General features: G+C 39.4%; 1 protein-coding gene across 3 annotated transcripts in view; it reads left to right on the forward strand.

The window, feature by feature from the left end:
* The window catches only part of LOC144661317 (uncharacterized), a 61,601-nt gene that overhangs the window by 11,767 nt on the left and 31,008 nt on the right, over window positions 1-18,826 (forward strand). For all 3 annotated transcript variants that reach the window (XM_078522041.1, XM_078522040.1, XM_078522039.1), the window contains 18 exons: window positions 814-867; window positions 2,069-2,122; window positions 3,166-3,219; window positions 3,697-3,750; window positions 4,458-4,511; window positions 5,973-6,017; window positions 6,691-6,789; window positions 9,399-9,596; window positions 10,562-10,615; window positions 10,811-10,855; window positions 11,411-11,464; window positions 12,210-12,263; window positions 12,866-12,919; window positions 13,422-13,475; window positions 14,134-14,187; window positions 14,960-15,004; window positions 15,126-15,179; window positions 15,705-15,749. In XM_078522041.1, the coding sequence (XP_078378167.1) occupies window positions 814-867; window positions 2,069-2,122; window positions 3,166-3,219; window positions 3,697-3,750; window positions 4,458-4,511; window positions 5,973-6,017; window positions 6,691-6,789; window positions 9,399-9,596; window positions 10,562-10,615; window positions 10,811-10,855; window positions 11,411-11,464; window positions 12,210-12,263; window positions 12,866-12,919; window positions 13,422-13,475; window positions 14,134-14,187; window positions 14,960-15,004; window positions 15,126-15,179; window positions 15,705-15,749 (1,125 nt within the window). The remainder of the gene's footprint in view (window positions 1-813; window positions 868-2,068; window positions 2,123-3,165; window positions 3,220-3,696; window positions 3,751-4,457; window positions 4,512-5,972; window positions 6,018-6,690; window positions 6,790-9,398; window positions 9,597-10,561; window positions 10,616-10,810; window positions 10,856-11,410; window positions 11,465-12,209; window positions 12,264-12,865; window positions 12,920-13,421; window positions 13,476-14,133; window positions 14,188-14,959; window positions 15,005-15,125; window positions 15,180-15,704; window positions 15,750-18,826) is intronic.

Raw genomic sequence — 18,826 nt, forward strand, 5'->3', positions numbered from 1 at the left:
AATGAGGCTATGGTTTTGTCATTTAGATCCATAGAAGTAATTTCTTTGCAAACATTCAGTTAAATAGCAAGCATTTGGTAAAACTTAATAAGATAAACTTAACTCAGCCGTGACACAGTCCATTTAAGTTCATGCAGTGTCCTGTAAAGGGGAGATGAGTGAGTGCGAAGGGGAGATGAGATGAGTGCCCTAGGGGAGATGAGCGGGGGGAGAAGAAGTGCTGGGGGTGAGGAGGAGGGAGATGCAGGAGGTGAAGGGGAGGGCAAGCGGGCCTGAGGGGAGATGCATGATGCAGTGCCCTGTTAAGGGGAGATGCATTTAAGTTCATGCAGTGCCCTGTTAAGGGGAGATGCAGGGTGCAAAGAAGTAGAACTTTCCAGCTTGCCATTTGGGAAAGGTGTAGCCAGGACACACTAACCCGAAAGTCATTTTCAAATGGAAACTGTGGTGACTGTACTTGGCTGATTTACAAGTGAATAAAATCCACTAGCCCAACTGCAAAATTCACTAGCCCCAGGCTATCAGACATGCACTTTTTGGCTGAAGCAAGTAGGACTTGGCTGAAGCTGAAGAAAACAGCAATCAGAGGATGGGTGCTAGTCGAAAACAAGACGGAAAGATACTTTCAAGATAGATAGTTGCAGTTCCAAACATTTTAAATTTTTATTGTTTTGATATAAACTATGGTATTAATTTCCACGTGTTTTAATCTTGCACTACGTTTTTTTGCACATATTAAACTTCGTGATTATTTTGAAATCGCGAAAATTAGTAAGAACAAGGTAAATAAAATTATGTGTCGTTGTCTGTTAGGGAACGGGTGGCAACCGTGGATCTCCAGGACGTCAAGGAGAACAAGGGCCACAAGTAAGTCCTTATTTAAAGTGCATATGAAGCGAAATTTTTTTTGTGAAATTTTACCCTCCGACTGCAAAGTTTAATCTTCTCAAAAATAAAATTTGGTCGTGATTTTGGCGCTGCAAAAAGCCTTATTTTCTGTTAAAAAATGTCCAGGAGACTGGGGTGAGTTAATGCGCTTGTGACGTATTGTTGTGGACAGCGTTTGTTCACCCTTTGGTCGCTAAGAAGGGTTTCTAAGGCAAAGCAGCATTTTGAGCGACTCCGAAATGAGTGTTTCCTCTGAAAGTTCAAACAACCACGAAGAAATAGATGATGTGGACGAAGAAGAGGAAGATATTGAGAATCTCGTCCACAACAATACGTCATCAGCCCATGTGACTTGATATTTTGACCGCGAGATTTGAAGGACAATTTTGAGGGCAAAATAGCGCAACTTTCAGGCTTTATAAAATTGCGAGTTTTTTGTCGAAATGGTTCAAACTTTGGAATCGTGTCTTAAACATACCGAACTTTCGAAATATACAAAAGTTGATTTCGCTTCATATGCACTTTAAGAAGCTCTAACTATAATAAAGTGAATTTAATGAAAGGTTGTATTTTGCAGACCTGATTTTGAATATGTTTTTAAAACCCAGTGAAAACCATAGCCATTGACAATGGTAAAAGGAGAGCAGGGATGGCACAGTCGTGAGAGCGCTCGCCTTCCACCAATGTGACCCAGGTTCGATTCCTGGACCTGGCGTCAATGTGGGTTGAGTTTGTTGTTGGTTCTCGTCCTTGCTCGAAGGCTTTTTCTTCGAGTTCTCCGGTTTCCTCTCTCCACAAAAAACCAACACTAAACTAAATTTCAATTCGATCTGGAATCAGTAGGATCAAGTAAAGCCACTATGTGGAAGATGCCACTGTAAATAGTGAAGCGCACAAGGTCTAAAAATAAAATGCAAATGATTATAACACCATGAGGCTCAGAAATTATCAGCTTGTTCTGAGAGAAATAGTGGGAATCTAGGCGAGGTTTTAAAAAAGTGTTTTAGGAACACAGGCTGTTTTAGGAAAATTGTGCGCAATTCCGGTTTGTTCGTGTAAGTCTTGTCTGAGTCATGACGTCACTTGCGCACTTCTCTATATTGGTTACAGACTTCTAGGCAACTATTATAGGTCTTCTTATGGCTGCCATCAGTTGAAAGTGTGTGTTGTATCATTTTAGGGAAGGCCTGGACAGCCGGGACCACCTGGATTACCTGGAAAAGATGGTTCTGATGTAAGTAAATAAATTCTAGATTGCGAATGTGAATTAACAGTCTCGATTTACATTTATTTACATTCCAACTTTGTGAATCTTATCTTATATTTTGTTACCTGTGATGATTGAAGCACTTTACAGCTATTTGGCATTTTTGGTGTAAAAAATTTCTTAGATACTCTGTGGTACTGGCTGCAGGCTATAGGAGATGACAAAAGACAATTTTTAAACTTTCTAAAATCCATGTTACTGTCAAAACTTGGGTTTCCAGTGCCATTTTGCACTGGTTATTGTTTTAGTATAATTTTCAGAGGTGGCTATCAAGAACTGCAAAATTCAGACTAGAAAACACAAAAATAACAGACACAAGTGCTCGCTTGCAAACGTGTAAACCAGTTTAATTCATTGAGTGGATCCAAAGTTTAAGCAATAAAACAGGACAATACAAGCACTACGTACGGAAAAGAAAGATGTCTGGTACCTTTGCTTAATCGTTGGTGACTTCTGAACAATTGTGTGAATCCTCTTGAAATGAGCAGCTCCCGTCAGAAGAGAACTGAATCACGTTTGGACAATCAATTGACTGAGTTTCTCATGGCTGCGTGCAATCTCCAAAACCACAGTGTTTACGATCAATTCTAGTGCCTTGAGAACCTTCTCTTGAAAATATTTTAAATTTTTTTATAAACGAACTCATTTTACTCTGATGAAGGTGGACAGAGGCCACCAAAAATTTAGTGTTTTAAAGGTAAGATTGGATGAATCATTCTAGTAAAATCCTGCTCAATCTTGAGGATTATCATCTGATTTTAGCCAACTTGGCCTACTGCCTGCAGGGTTCAAAATAGCAGCCGGCTGTCGGCGGTAGCGGGTTTGAGTTCGGTTTTTTCGAAGAAATATAAATTTTTTTGATTTTTGTAGTAAATTTTTTAATAATTTTTTTTTTTTCCCCTGCCTCATGATCGGCTAAGTATCAAGCGATATTCAGCGTGATTTAGCAGGGTAATTGTTAACTCTCACATGAAACATGGCTCTCAGACAAAGTGTTGTTTATGTCATAGGGAGAAGTTGGCGAGGCAGGATTGAGAGGACCAGCTGGTGCCCAGGGACCCCCGGCAAGTATTTTTTAATTGTAACAACTTCAGTCTTATCGGATGATACATGTCAGGTACAATCAATCAATCAATCAATCGATCGATCAATCAATCAATCAATCAATCAATCAATCAATCAATCACAGGTACAGCAGGGTTCCAGATAAGTTTTTAGAATTCCCACAGCTCCCACCAAATCATAAGAGTTTTCTATCAATCTGTTGCCCTTATATTTAGCTTGTCAGGTTTTGACCTGTCCCACCTTCTTTATCTGGAGCACTGGATCAGGCTGAGAATTTGCCACGATTTTAAAAAACTGCAGTAATATGCGGCAAAAAAGTTGCACATGGTGATGGATTCGTTCACAGTAGGGTAAATTACCCGTTGCCTGTGATTGAGGAAAACGTCCGTCTCAACTTGGAACCAAAACAATGTTATTGTTTTTTCACACCACTGCATGAACATAACTAAACTGAATTGGTTGTTTCAATTTTTCAGGGTCCAGCCGGTAATCCTGGCTTAGCAGGAGAAGCAGGATTCAAAGGAGATAGGGTATGACCAATGCTCTGATTTATTTTTTATTTAAGAAGCTGGATCACTGTATTTAAACCAATTATTTTTATTTTCACTAATTTAAAACTTCAAATTGGCAGAGCAAGTCTTTAATTGGGAAAATCACAATCCATACATCAAACAAATCAAACAACGATCACTTCTGAGCATTATAATTGACACCATACAAACTGAGATAAACTTGAAAAAAGAAAAAAACTCAGGATGAGGGTTTAAAAGTTAACCCTTATGCTATTCATTTGAATCCTGGCCAATTTTGCCCATCCATTTGTACTTAAAATTCCTTGTTTTATTCAGGGAATTTTGTTTAATTAAGGTTGCTTGTTTTTTGGTTAATGAGGCTAGTTTTGATAGTGATGTTGTTATGATCAATAAAAATTGCTTTCTGCAAAAGAAGAAATATTCAGGCAAATGTTAAAATTGTGTACCAGTGTTTCTGGTCAGTGAAATGTTGGTGAAAAGTCAGGGGATTTTCATAGGGGGCAACCATAAGGTACAAAAATTTGCAATTGACAGGAAACAAATTTCAAACAAGGTTAAGTTCTGTGATCTTGGAATTTGATTTCACTCATCTGTGTAAACATGCTGGAATTTGAATTGCAAGTGAATCAGAACTTTTCATTTTAAATTTATTTAACCTAGCATTTGTTAAATCTCAACAAGTGAATTGATTCTGCTTTGAACAGGGAGAAATAGGAGCAAAAGGAAACAAGGGAAATCAAGGAGTTCCTGGTGCAAGGGTAGGAACTTTAATTTGTTATTTTGTCTGATCATCATTGTCATCATCATCATCATTGTCATCATCATCATCATCATCATCATCATCATTATCGTCATTGTCATCATCATCATCATCATATTGTCATCATCATCGTCATCAACAACAACAACAACTTTAATTAAGTGTCAAAATCTTCTGATTTGTGCCCAATGAGGCCTACAAAATGGAGACAATATTTTTATTATTTACTACAAACTTGATGATTTCGACATTGCTGATCCTAGCAGTATACAGGACGCGTGTCACTTATCAACCTAGTAAATGGCCCAGCTCACCACGAGTCTCTCGTAGCTCAGTTGGTTAGAGCGCCCAACCGGTATCTGGGAGGCCATGGGTTCGATTCCCGTCGGGGACCCCAAATTTTTCTTTGTCCCATGCTTGTGTCTTGTTGAACACTTCATCTTCATTATGGTACAGATCAACCGACAAGCTGATAAAGAATTCCTTTTTAGATTCTGATATCCATGATGAGCAAATTATGCTTTGGGAACTCCTTAAAATAGAAATGAGAATTGGGCTAATCTGGACTTCATTCATGGTCAATGAATACGTCTTATTAATCAAGCATGAGGGGGGGGGGGGCTGTACTGCTCAGGGAGAGTATCCACCCAAAGGTCTTACTGTATGTGCAAAGACTACACAGAAACCTAGGGCTGATATTCTCCCAGAACGGTCCTGAGCAAGCTTTCACAACTGAGCAAGATTTTTATTGATGAAGTATAAAAAGAATGGGATTCTGGCTGAGGACCTGCTAGGTGATTTGGTCAGAAAGAATTTATTCCTTAATGTTGGTTTACAAACTAATAAAAAAGTTCTTTTCCTGTGTGTCAAGTTAAATCATAGTTAATGGAGGGAAATGGTTAGGAATCCCGACAAAGTTCTTTGTTGTATGTTTTTGTTCGCTATTTTGGGGGTTGACCCTGCACAAAACTTGACAAAATACAATAGGTGGTTACTATGTTCATGTAACTAACCAATAAAAACATTGCGATTACGTAATTCATGCATAGTGTATGAGCGCAAAACAAAAGATGTGCAGGGTCGTGGACCTTCCAACATAAATCTTGGCCTCTTTGTTTGCTCCTTTGATGTTTGCCGGGCTTCCTAACCATTTCCCTATATTAACTATGGTTAAATTAATATTTATTTTACTTCTGCAAGCCATTACAATGCACTAATTCACATGGAGTGTATAAGTATAGGAACAACAACCGGTCCCATACTTAGAAAATATTAAACCATCCTCGTTCCCAGGGTTTCTACCTGCTGCCCCCTCTGGCTATAAAGCAATCTCAATTTTTTTGGCCCTCTGACTACCTCAATCCTGTAATAATAACTACTTGATTGATTGTAGTCAATTTTGTATGATAAGAGGTGCAGAAAGTAATTAAAATTATTAATTTTGTGATTCTTTTTTCAGGGTAGCCCTGGTGATCCTGGAAAACCTGGCTACGATGGAAATCCTGTAAGTATTATGATCAAATGTACTGTTTACTGTATTTACTCGAATAAGCGCTGCCCGCAAATGCCTATGTGGTGCTTATTCGAGGAATTCTGCACAACAAAGCAACTCTAAAACAAACTTGGATGTTTCTCTCCATCAAAAGCGATGTTTTGTAGTTCTCGCCCAAGGTTTTACTGCTCGCACAATAGTTTTTCTATCCAAAATTCTTACAATACGTAGTTTTGCAAATGTTGTGAAGGCCAGGACAGCTAGCGCCACTTCTCTCTTCAGCAAGAGACGATTCTGACAATCAAAAGATGCTGTTTTAATTTACTGTCAAAGATAAGCGCCGCCCTCAAATAAGTGCCGGTGCAAAAAATTTAATAAGTGCCACAGCACTTATTTGAATAAATATAGTACAGACCCCCCCCCCGAACGTGCCCCAAAGACAGGAGAGAGGACCCGCGACCAATCCCAAAAATGAGAAATGCCGGCCGACGCCCCCACCCCCTACGCCCAGACGGTGACTCGCCCCCCCCCCCCCCGCCGGCGGGGCGACCCCGCCTGAGTGGGGCCCACGTATGTACAAAATAATAAGAATATTGGGAAAATGAGGAAAATGTCCCCCATGTTTATAACATCAAGCTTTTGCAGGATTTTTAACCAGAATCATTTGACTTTGTTGTGGTTTTAGGGCGAAGCTGGATTGGTTGGTGATCAAGGAAAGACGGGCAAACCAGGACCACAGGGTCAGCGAGGCCCTGAAGGATCACCAGGACCACAGGGAGCCGCGGTACAATAGCCTTGCGCATTTGTTACTTAGTATGCATGTGTCAAAAGCTTAGTAATACACCCAGGAGCTGTACTCAGGATTTCAAGTGACGGGGATGATCGCATGGGGGCAAAAATCAAGACCCAAAAAATCCCTTAGGCTTCCAACAAAACCCAAAAATCAACCCCCCCCCCCCCCCCCCAAAAAAAAAAAAAAAAAAAAAAAAAACTTAGCCGAATTTCTGACCAATTTAATTTTTCAGAAAGGGGGAAAGATCTGAAGATATAACACAAAGAAAAACATTAGAAACACGTTCAGTTTTTGCTCTTTATTCACAGAACTATGCAGCAAAGGCACTACGACAAATCTTTAGATTGTTTTTTAATACCCCCCAAATAAATCCTTACTTAAATCAAGCCACCAAATAAAATACTTGCCAAATTTTCCTACCCAAAAAACCCCGGAATCAAAAATTTCAAACCCCAAACAATCCTTAGATCATCCCTGTCACTTGAAATCCTGAGAACCGCCCTGCGGGGCTGCAAATAACAGTCGGTCATCGGACATTGGCCAACCAAAAATTGCTCATATCCGATGAAATCCCAAGTGTGGTCAAACAGATGTCTGGACATTTTTTTTTATTGTTAATATTTTACGGCAACAATAAATAAAATTCAACCTTTTGTTTTTGGTGATATTTGACCAAAATTTGGTTTTGTCTGACCAAGATGGTGTCTCAGTAGGACATATGTCCTTTCAAGTGAAAAAATTATTTGCCGCCCTGCCCCTGGGGTAATACAAAATACAGTACAGTGGTGATTTACTCATTTGCAAAGGCCTTCTTGTCAAGAACAGTCTATGACATTTAAGGTAGAGTTACAGTGGTCTTGTGGTTGATGAGTTAGATTCTGGATCAATTGAATGTATATGGTCCAGACTCTAGCACGGACTCAACTGGCCGAGATAATTGTGTTGTGTGGCAAGACGCTCTCACAGTGCCTCTCTCCACACAGGTGTATAAATAGTTACCCACTAATTAAATTCTGGGGGGTGACCTTACCATACACTATCCTTCCATTCAGAAAGGAGTACAAATACTCCTAGTCACTTAAGATGGCCGAATACAGTTTTTAGGTGGCTCAAAGGCGCGTGCTACGATTTTCTGCTTGACGTCAATATTGCTCGTGCGAGCTAAAATTGCACTAGCAACTCTGAACAGATTTGAAAAGAAATTCCAGCACTTTTACCCCGCTTGTCCAAATTTGTATACGAGAGAAAACTTCAAAATACTTTCAGATATTAAGTCCTTAAACCTGAGACGGAAAACAATACGTCAAAAAAGTAGATAAACAACTGACAGAGGAGTTCTAATTTCGTGTTTGATTATCGCTCGCAACACATGGCATCATATTAGCGCGCGCTTGCATGTGCAATTCAATTCTCTTCGGAGATCGTAAAAGGCAGATTTTGATCCAGATTTTCTCGAAAACCTACCGTACAAACTATTGTGAAACTTTCACAATTAATTTAAAGGGGCGAACCACGTCCACAGCCAAATTTTTAAGCGTTGACGTCAGGAAATTGCTTATTGTGATCGCATGATGGGCCCTTTTACTCTGTTAGGGCGATCGAACAGAAATCAAGTTTAACTTAACAAGAAATCGCCACGTAGAATACAAAAGCAAAATACTCCCATGCAGTCAGAATGAAAAACACTACAATGTATAAACGAAAGAGACTAATTTTATAATGTGGTATATATTAGATTTAGTAGACAGAAATGTCTAATTCTTATAATACAGGGCCGCTGTAAACAAGCAGAAACAAGAGACCGTTTGACCTTTCTCGCAGCTTAAAAGCTCACACACTACAATATAACGCAATCTACTGTGTCTACGAAGAAAATGTATTATTAACTTTGTATCCTTGGCCTGTGAATTAATAACTACTGTATTTATTTGAATTCCATCAGATCCTAGCTATGCTATTTAGACAATCACCAACATTGCTTCTTAGATTTAAAAAAAGAACACTGCAATTGGATAACAGTTTTTATCACGGACAAGGTGTCAGCTACTTTTATTTATTTTGAGTTTTTGACAAATTTCCTCAAAATTATGTTAGACCCTTTGTGAAACGTCATCGCTTCTGCATGCACTGCATGCCGTTTATTAAAAATCGGCAAAATATCACATTTTTCTATTTTGTAAAAAAACTGTCTTACAGATTTTTATATTATTTTGCATAAATGTTTTATCAAAGCCATTTTCTAATTGCTGAAATTTTGAGGTAGGGTCATACGGGTAGATTTTGAGAAAAACACCATTTCAACTACTAGTGCCCGTCCCCTCTGAAGCACTCGGCTGTTCATTTTAGCTGTTTATTAGCATTTTTATTATCCAAATGTCACATATGATGGTTATAAGATGTAACGAACAGTAATACGAGAAGGATAAAACATTTCTGGAGATTGTACAAGGACTGATTTTCCCTCTCAAAACTGTACTAAGCCACCTTAAAGCTACAGAAAACAGAGCTAAGTGCAGGCTGCATGGGTCACTAGGCTTGAGCATGGATGCAAATAATGCCTCTTTTATGAATACAAAGTAACAGGAAAACTTGTTTGCCAGGGTTCAAGGGGTCAGACCGGAAATCCTGGACCACCTGGTATTGCTGGAGCAAAGGGTGACCGCGGCGAAATAGGATTACAGGGTACGACCGGTGAGGCTGGCGAACCAGGAGCTTCAGGAGAACCAGGTGAAAAAGGCGAGAATGGAAGAGATGGCACGCCAGGAAGAAGTGGTGCACCAGGAGAGAAAGGAACACTGGTATGCCATTTGACTTGTACTATTGAACAATACATTCACCTGTATACTGTTTTTGACATTCTTGCAAGATTAAATTCAATTTTTCTCCAGTTTAACCCTTTCAGTGCTTAATTTCTCAAAAAACACATGTTTTTTTTACCGTCAAACTGAAATTTTAGTACTACGATCCTGAATTTCCCTAAACTTTGCTTAAAAAGCACTTTTCCACAATGCAGCAAGAATTTGATTAAGATTCTATGAAAAACTGTACAAAATTGTACTTTGGAGTATGCGTATAAGTCAAAATTTGGACTTCTTCTTCTTTTTTTTCGAAATCGTTCCCATTTCCCCCCTTTTTTTCGTTTTTCTCAGCTTCGTTATTTCCACTCCTTTTTACTCTTCACGTCCTTCCTTAAGGCCAAAAAAGTTTTGATTTAAACATTTGTAAACCCTGAAAAGAGGACCTTGATCTAGTACAGGTGTTTTGGCCTGTTTAAGCACCCATTTTGCACCAAAAACTGATTGACTTTTTCTCGATTAGATCTGTCAGGATGCAACTGATACGCAAAATGAATAATCCTGTGAAAAGGTCAAACCTAGCTCTATCAGATGCTTTTCACCAAAATCTGCTGACATTCAAATTAATGACATCACAAGTGGTTCATTGACTGCTCCTCCAAATGTCGACAAAAGTCGACTTTATCACTGAAAGTGTTAAACTTACCGGTAACAAAAAACACTGCCACAATTCCAAGAAAAGCCTCTTGCTGTAACTGCTTACACCACACTCAAGGATCTGGGCATCCTTGGGATGGATGATATGTTCCATTGACTCAGCATGCTGTTTAATTGCCGGTTGGCTGTTGCTCGCACAGACTCAATAATGCTCAGCTCTGCACAAGGATCACGAGCGCTTGCTTTTCATTGTATATTCCTTGAATATATTAAAGATATATTTTATTAACTTTTTCATTCGTTTGTTCTAGGGTCTCCAAGGACCATCAGGCCCCCCAGGCCAGGCTGGAGCTCCTGGAACTTCTGTAAGCACTGATTTCCAGATTCTTATGCTTTGCATAATTTTTGTGCGAGTGATAAATGTCTTACTGATAAGATAACTGCTCTCTGAGTATACAACTAAGGGTTTGTACATATATGTACCCAGAAACCCTTAGGCTATGAGTTTAAAAATAAAAAAAGTAATACGGTTTACCGGATGTTTTCTTCTTTCTCGACAGGGTGTACCTGGTGCTCAAGGAAGATCAGGTGCTCCTGGAGACAGGGTAAGTGCTAAATAAATATGAGTGTTAAGCCAGAAGTTTGTCTGGGCGCCCTGTGGCTGTCCATGTAGAAACAAAACAAGTCCTTCAAGAATTAGAGCAATCAACAGTTCTGAAACAGCTGAAGAAACACTCAAAATAATAATTGACTAGGGGGGAACAACAATAAACCAAAACCGACTGGCATTCAGACCTACATGTAAGGGAGCATACCCTTAGGTCCTCTGGTGGTGTCAGGCTAGAGCCCGTGGAATGGGTCCTTTGAACCCCAAACTTTCTTCTTTTCCAAAATGTCTGGCTAGTTTCTTTTAAATACCAGTACATAACAAAACCCTAACCCATGAAGTTTGAACTGATGTGTACCTGCAAACTGTTTGGGCAACCTGGTAAAATGCATAGAGGCTACACTGTATATGCTGTGATGGACTAACATTCCACTGTTACTCTGCCTGGGCACAAATCAGAGTGGGAAAAAGGAAAAAAGCTAAACGATTCTAACATGTGCCTTACTGTTCTCACTGAAGTTGTGGTCAGTAAAATTAATTTACTCTTCAACAGGGACGACCTGGCCCTACTGGATTACAAGGACAGAAGGGAGAAAAAGGTTCTCAGGTAATTAGCATTTAAAATTATAGACTGAACTTAATTATATACCGAAATCTTTGTTTTTAATCTCTTAGTCCCTTAACATAATCAAGAGCCTAAAAATATGTTATCTGAAGGTTTTTGCTCTGATGAAAGTGCTGGAGCAATATAAGATATATGCTTGGTTACTAGCTTCTGAAAGATCATTTATTTGTAATGAATGTTTGGCATAAAAAAGCTGTTCAAAAGTATAGATCCTTGTTGTATAGATCCTTGTAGACTACTTTTTAAAAGCTAATGTGATTGTTAAGACAGTTTCCACAGAAAATTTAAACAATATAGTGGCAACAAATAAAGTTACCAAAAAACCCTCAGAGCATAATGACATTTAACAGCTATTCAGAAGAAATTCCCGAGACCTTAACTCTCAACCTGACCCTGCGAGAGACAATTGAATCTGAAGTTATTAATAAGTAAACTTAAATTGGACATTTCAAGTCAATTCAAAACTCACTGAGACTAAGGGACTGATCACTAAGGGAAAAAATTCAGTGAGATATTTCAAGTAATACTTAAAATGTTCCTGTACTATGCATAGTTTTTCAATTGGTAATTAATTTTTGTACTTATTGCTCGAACTTTGACTGTGGAATCCATCTCAATGTGTTTATTAATGAGTAAAAAACCAAGCATGTGACTAACAAAGTGATAATGTAAGTTTTGATATTGGAACTTTCATGTGGAAATGATTATTTTTTTGTTATAATTTTAGGGTTCACCTGGCCAACCTGGACCCTCTGGACCAACTGGACGCAGCGGAAAACGGGTAAAAACATCACACATGTATTTAGAAACATTCAAAATGGCTAAAGTATTGTATAAACTGTTTTGAGTATCTACCATAAAATTCCATTAACTCAGCAATGTTCCCTTAAACACTACTCAACTTGTAGAAAGCATGGTGGCCCTAATGATAAGTTAAGTCCACTGGACTTTGAATTGAGTGGTCTTGGTTTGAGCACTGGCTTGTGCTACTGTGTTGTGTGTGTGACAAGAAACTTATATGGGTATCTTGAAGGGCTCTTTAATGGAGCATGAGGTCTGGTTTCCAGAATGTGACAGTTTGAAACCTTCCTGATCATCTATTTGGTAGTTAAGAATAACCCCCCCCCCCCCCCCGCCCTTAAAACTCGCACTGTTCTCCCTTTTACCCAGGTGTATAAGTGGGTACTGGTACAACCCAGTAATGGACCAGCCTCCCATCAAGAGGAATTGGAAATACTCCTAGTGGCTTAATGCTACTGCAGAAACTGGCCAGGGATAATCTCTGGCCCGATGGGCCACAAGACTCAAATACAGATTTTACAGTCTTGCTACTACACTTACAGTAGGATAAATGTTTAACACTGGTAAATAATTATTTCATAGGGCTCGACAGGAGCAGATGGACCACCTGGCCCAACTGGTGCAATTGGAGCGCAGGTGAATAAAATTTGCACAAAATAGCTGGTTCAGTAGGACCATAGGGGGAGTAGTTCTAGAGTATATTCTCTATAGGCAGGTTTTCATTGGGCATAAGTACTGACACAGCCACAAGGATAAGTGGAGAGTTTAATATTTGTAATTCAGCCGCTCGGGCAGCTCTATTGAGTTTGCTAATAAAATCTATCTACCTGTCTGTCTGTCTGTCTGTCTATGGATCTATCATAGGAAGAACCATTACAGACATAATCATTCCTCTTATACTTTCCTTTACTAGTGATAAGCATAAGCACAAGAAGAACAAACAAATTTTGATTTCTTGCTTATTAATTTTGTAGTGAGGACAGTTTAAGAAGAATGAGCGTGTCATTTCATCTTATGCACTTATGTTTGTACTAGTGCTTGTACTTATATTCCTAGTTGCTGCAGGATTTTGATATTGATGGAATGAACTTGTATAGGCCTTATCATCTTGCTTGATAATTTTTTTTGTGCTTTTTAGGGACCTCCTGGTCTGCGTGGTGCACCTGGTGCAGACGGCCAGCCTGGTCGAAAGGTAACTGTTCCACAGAAAGCTTTCAGTTAGAAATCCCCAAGGTTCCCCTCTGTTAATAGAAGCGCAGTAACACCTGTGTTTGTTGGAGACCACAAGGTTGTAATGATGTCCACCATGTTGAATGCTGCATGTTTTCTCCTCGGAAAATTAAGGTGTTGTAAGTTCTCAAGGACTGAACCGTTTTGCTGACCTTTTGAACTTGGAACGTACAGAACAGTTGTATCTGTGATTTATGATGCTTCTGCTCATTCCACACTAGCCAGAAGTAAATCAGTGTCAAAGTTTAGGGCTAAGGAATTGCTTATCCATGAGTTGACCTTGTGTTTTGCATTTATTGTGATGCCCGAAAAGAATTTACAGGTTCTCAAATTAATTTAACCTTGAATAGTTAACTGTTTGGTTCAGTGGACAAAACTTTCCTCATATACCAGGTGATGAAAGCTGTGAGCACTTGAATCAAATCTTGAATTAGCTGCAGGCTAAATTGTTGAATGTGGTTTATAACTAATTTTGGAGGGGATGGGGATTATACAGAACTTAGCTTTAACAACAATATATTAAGAATTTAACTTTAATAATCAAAACGTTAATAACTATTTGTCATTGTTATATGGTGAATTGATAAAATGTTTCTAAGCCTGTTGTGTGAACTTTGCAGGGTGCGTCAGGATCCCCTGGAGAGAATGGATTGAATGGAGCAAAGGGAGATAAGGTGAGATGCAGTGTGGCTTTGAACTTTGAAGGGTTGGTTTAAAACCGTAATTAATCCTTCTCTTTTACATGTGTTTAAATAGAGGATATTACATAGCTGCGGTGGGATACAAATTTTATCTTTGAGATACTATCAGCACAAGAAGACAAAATTTGTATCCCCAAGTGGCCATGTAATGTTCCGTTTATTATATAAATTAAACTTAAGTAGGACTTGAGCCGTGATCCAATGGAAAAATCATTACTTGTCAGCGGCCAACTTCCAAAAACACATGACCTCGACTGGGTTCTACAACTGAGCCTGCAATATGGCCATGTGATTCTGGTCAGCAGATACCTTGATTTGACAGCTGTCAATTGACCATAACATCGATGTCCAATATCGAAGATGTAGGCTGAGTACTGCATGCTGTGTGGATTAAAAATGATATTGTTTTAATCGATTTGCTACCACTTATTATTAAAAACTAGCAATGGTATATTGCAATTCCTGCGTTTTGATTGGTTAACAGGCAATGGTATATGAGCTCATATACCATTGACCACAAGTATGGTAGCCGATACGCGTCAATAAAAACAGTTCGGGAGCTCAAATATTGCAATTCTTTGGGCGTTTTTAATAAATTATTAAATTATAGCCAACGAGTCGCATAGTGCCGAGTTGGCTATCTACCACCTCATATCCAACGCGCGGTCGTGGAATAATTGTTAAGTATACCACTGATTTTATATAGGTAGTAAAACTTAATTGAACTTTTTTTTTTTTCATTCAGGGATCTGCTGGAGACCGTGGCCAGCCTGGACGACAAGGTGCTAAGGTAAATAGAAAGTAATGCAAAATTGCAGCCAACTTAAAAATTTGTTTTCTTTTAGTTTGGAGATAACAAAGTGGTAAAGTTAGATTAACTAAATGTTTTTGGTATGACTTTTCATATCTAGGGACCTACTGGTCAGCCGGGAGTATCTGGACGGGATGGCAAAACTGGTGCACCGGTATGTACACTGTGTTTCTGTTTTGTTTAGAAAGACAAGTGGAAGCCGAAGATGTAGAGCAAAGCCAGTAGCAAAAAAGTATTAAATGTACATATATGAGAAATCTTTAGACGTTTCAGATTTTAGTTCTTAGTGTCTCCAATTAGTGCTGATTTGTGCGCTAGAATTTGTATGTGACACTCAAATAAAGGTTCTTGCTTGCCTGCCTGCCTGCCTGCCTACCTACCTACCTACCTACCTACCTACCTACCTACCTACCTACCTACCTACCTACCTACCTACCTACCTACCTACCTACCTACTTACAGTACCTACCAACCTACCTACCAACCAACCAACCAACCAAATGCAACCCACCTACCTACCCACCTACCTACCAACCAACCTACCTACCTAGCTACCTACCAACCTACCTACCTACCTACCTACCTACCTACCAACCTACCTACCTACCTACCTACCTACCTACCTACCTATACCTAACTACTTGCATACTAAAGTATTTTCAAATGATGTTTATTTCAGGGCGACCCAGGAGCTGATGGTAAACCAGGAGCTGCTGGTCCCCAGGTAAGAATCATCAGTGTCTTATTCCATCAATAATCAATCAATACATGAAATTCAACTGGAGAGAAAAACTGAAAACGCTTTATGAGAAAATAATTCTTTAGCTATTACTTGGAGTACTTTTAGCTTAAGATGATCGTATGTTGATGTTGATACCTCAACAACAACAGTTTATTTGTACCAAAAAGAAAAGAAGCAAATTACTTATAACAAAAGGTTATAATCATTCTGCTAATCTTTTTTGGAACATTTCCAAGACCTCATGGAAAATTGCTAAAAACATGTCCAAGTATTTTAACCCTTTCACTCCCATGGGAAATACCACATTTTTGTAAAACGGTAACTATAGACCCAAAGACCACATACAATACAACCCTCCAAGTTTATTTTTTTCCTTAGTGGCCATATGGCCACCGACTGCTCAAGTTTGGTCGCCAGTGAAAAATTTTAGTTGCTAAATTAAGCTCAGGCTTTTAATCTTTCTTCTCAATTTGAGTCGCCAGTCTGGCGACTTCCGTTCCAATTAAGTCGCCAGCTCCAAAATTTTAGTCGCCATGGCGACTAAAATGGTCTTAACTTGGAGGGTTGCAATATACCATTTGAAGACCGGAGGGAAAGAACGGCCCCTGGACTTTCTGGCTAAATCGAACATCATCGAAACAGCTCCAAATTGCGCATGCAGGTTTGTTTACGTGTGCTTAACACTGTCCTGTGTTTCATTTCACTGGTCTTTGTTTCGTTTTTGGAAAATTACACATGCAAAAAGACAAGGTTTTTGCTCGCGCGGCATCTTTTGTCTTTTCTTTTACAAACGATAAACAAAGGAAACCTTTTGTTTCTCAAAACGATGAAGTCAGCTAAATTTTTAGGGTTACAGTCCTAGCCCTAACGCAAAAGGTAACCCCAAGGCCTTAGGGTCGGGGTTAGAGTTTCAGATTAGGGTTACAGACTTAGCCCTAACGCAAAAGCCTAGCCCTTACGCAAAAAAAAAAAAGCTTAACACTAACCCCAAGGGATTAGGGTTAAGCCGTTTCAAGTTAAGTTTAGGATCAGAGTCAGCCTCAACCTTTAGATCGCGCTTTTAATGCAGTAAGCTTTCACGCCAGTTTGCTTGAAGCTAGCTTTTTCTGCAGTCTGCTTGCGGTTAGCTAAATTTTGTTGTTTCGGGCAAGACTATTTTACTCTGTTACCGTTAGCTGTAATTTGCCGAGGTGAAAGTGAAATAAAGACTGATTGTTGATTGAATACGTTTGCTCGTGTTGTCACATTATACTAGTTTTGCTTTCAGTTGAGTGCCGCCGGCTTGCTCTCACTTCTATCTCCACTCCTTACATCATCACACATCTACAAAATCCCGCGAAAACAAGATAAACTTCTGAGGTTTTCGTTCGTACGAATCGATAGATTGATTGATGAATATTTAATGAGGCACAGAAAAAATTTTGCGAAGGGAACGTGCCCTGCGAAACATCTAAAGAATTTTTTAAAGTCTAAAACCAGTTCGCTTCTCGGCAACTTTGTCGCTGCAGCACCCAAGGGGACACTGCTAAACTCACGCTGACATAGTTCCCGACAAGAGATCTGTCTTTTTAGACTTTATTTTATACCACTTGGTTCCACCGGCCTTTGTCGAACAACTTTTCTCTTGAGCGCTAAACAGCACTATTGTACAAAACAAAGGCCGAACATCTCTCATTTCTTCGAGAAATGCTGTGAGACTTACGGGTTTTCAGACTTAATGATGTCCTTCAACCGCCAAGTGGACGCACTTGCACTCAAACGAACCAGTAGTTTATTTTGTCAAGCAATGCGCCATTTTTGTTCTCTGTACTTGAATCCCTAACATGTGACTTAAGACGTCACAATAGAATAGCGAGTCCCAGTCCCTCGCTGCTACTGCCTGCGAGCAAATTTAATAATGGCGGCCAGTCTGCAAAGTTGGTTTGTGAAACGCTGTTTTTACATCCCGGACGACTGTAATAAAGTTCGTCGAGGCAAGATTTGCACACGCAATGCGTGGAAAAATGTCTAGTGCTGGATTACTGTGGACAATGTAAGCTACAAAATCTTTTCTTTTTTGCATATGTTATTTTTCGAAAACGAACCAAAGACAAGCGAAATGAAACAAAGGACAGTGTTAAGCACACGTAAACAAACCTGCATGCGCAATTTGGAGCTGTTTTGATGATGTTCGATTTAGCCAGAAAGTCCAGGGGCCATTCTTTCCCTCCGGTCCTCATTTGAAAGGTATTGTTTCTGGTATGTCATAAATCATACTAACAGACCCAGAGGAAGTCACTGTTTTAATTCAAAAGGTGACAAAACCAAAAAAATAAAACATTAAAAAATATCTCATTCCGCCTATATTTTGGGTATACCCCTAAACTATAGCTTATTTTGCAGCTCTTAATGTGTGGGTTGTTGTCAGATATTTACTTGATTTTAAAATTGAAAGAGGAAAAAGTTGCAAAAGTTATAGGGGTGGTTAATCAGTTCTCATATGCTAGGGGGTATGATTTTATGCTTTAAAAAGACAGATCTGGTCAAGACCATTTTCCTGTCCAAATTTCATACAAATTGACCAAATATTGAGCATGTAATGGCATCTTGTGCCATATGGCACTCTTGGGAGTGAGAGGGTTAAAGTTGTCATCTCCTTGGACATTCCTGAAAAATTCTCCAAAGGCTTGTGTGTCTAAAGATACTAAACCCATTTAGCCTGCGAGCAGGCTCTCTATTCGGGGGCAATGTGAATCTCTCTTCAAGCCCCCAAGGGTATATCTCTCTAGCTTTCAGCGCTGAAGGCACAACTCTGCGAGTGCCGAAGGTGCCAGCGAGTGAAAAATGAGAGCCTGCACGCAAGTTATTGAATTTCAATGGTGTGTGTGCAGGCTCTCTATTTTGCTCGCGCAGGAGCTCACTTCCCTCGCCAAAACTTGCGCCTTCGGCACTTGTGGGATCGCGCATTTGATGGTCAAAGAGAGATCACGTTGTGCTGAAATGAGAGCCTCTGTATTAAATAGAATTGTCATTGAATACTGCCTGGCATTAAATAGAAATGTGGAGCTGTCATTTGTTAG

This window comes from Oculina patagonica, chromosome 7, assembly GCF_052425735.1.
Source record: "Oculina patagonica isolate OP01 chromosome 7, crgOcupat, whole genome shotgun sequence".
Classification (NCBI taxonomy): Eukaryota; Metazoa; Cnidaria; class Anthozoa; order Scleractinia; family Oculinidae; genus Oculina; species Oculina patagonica.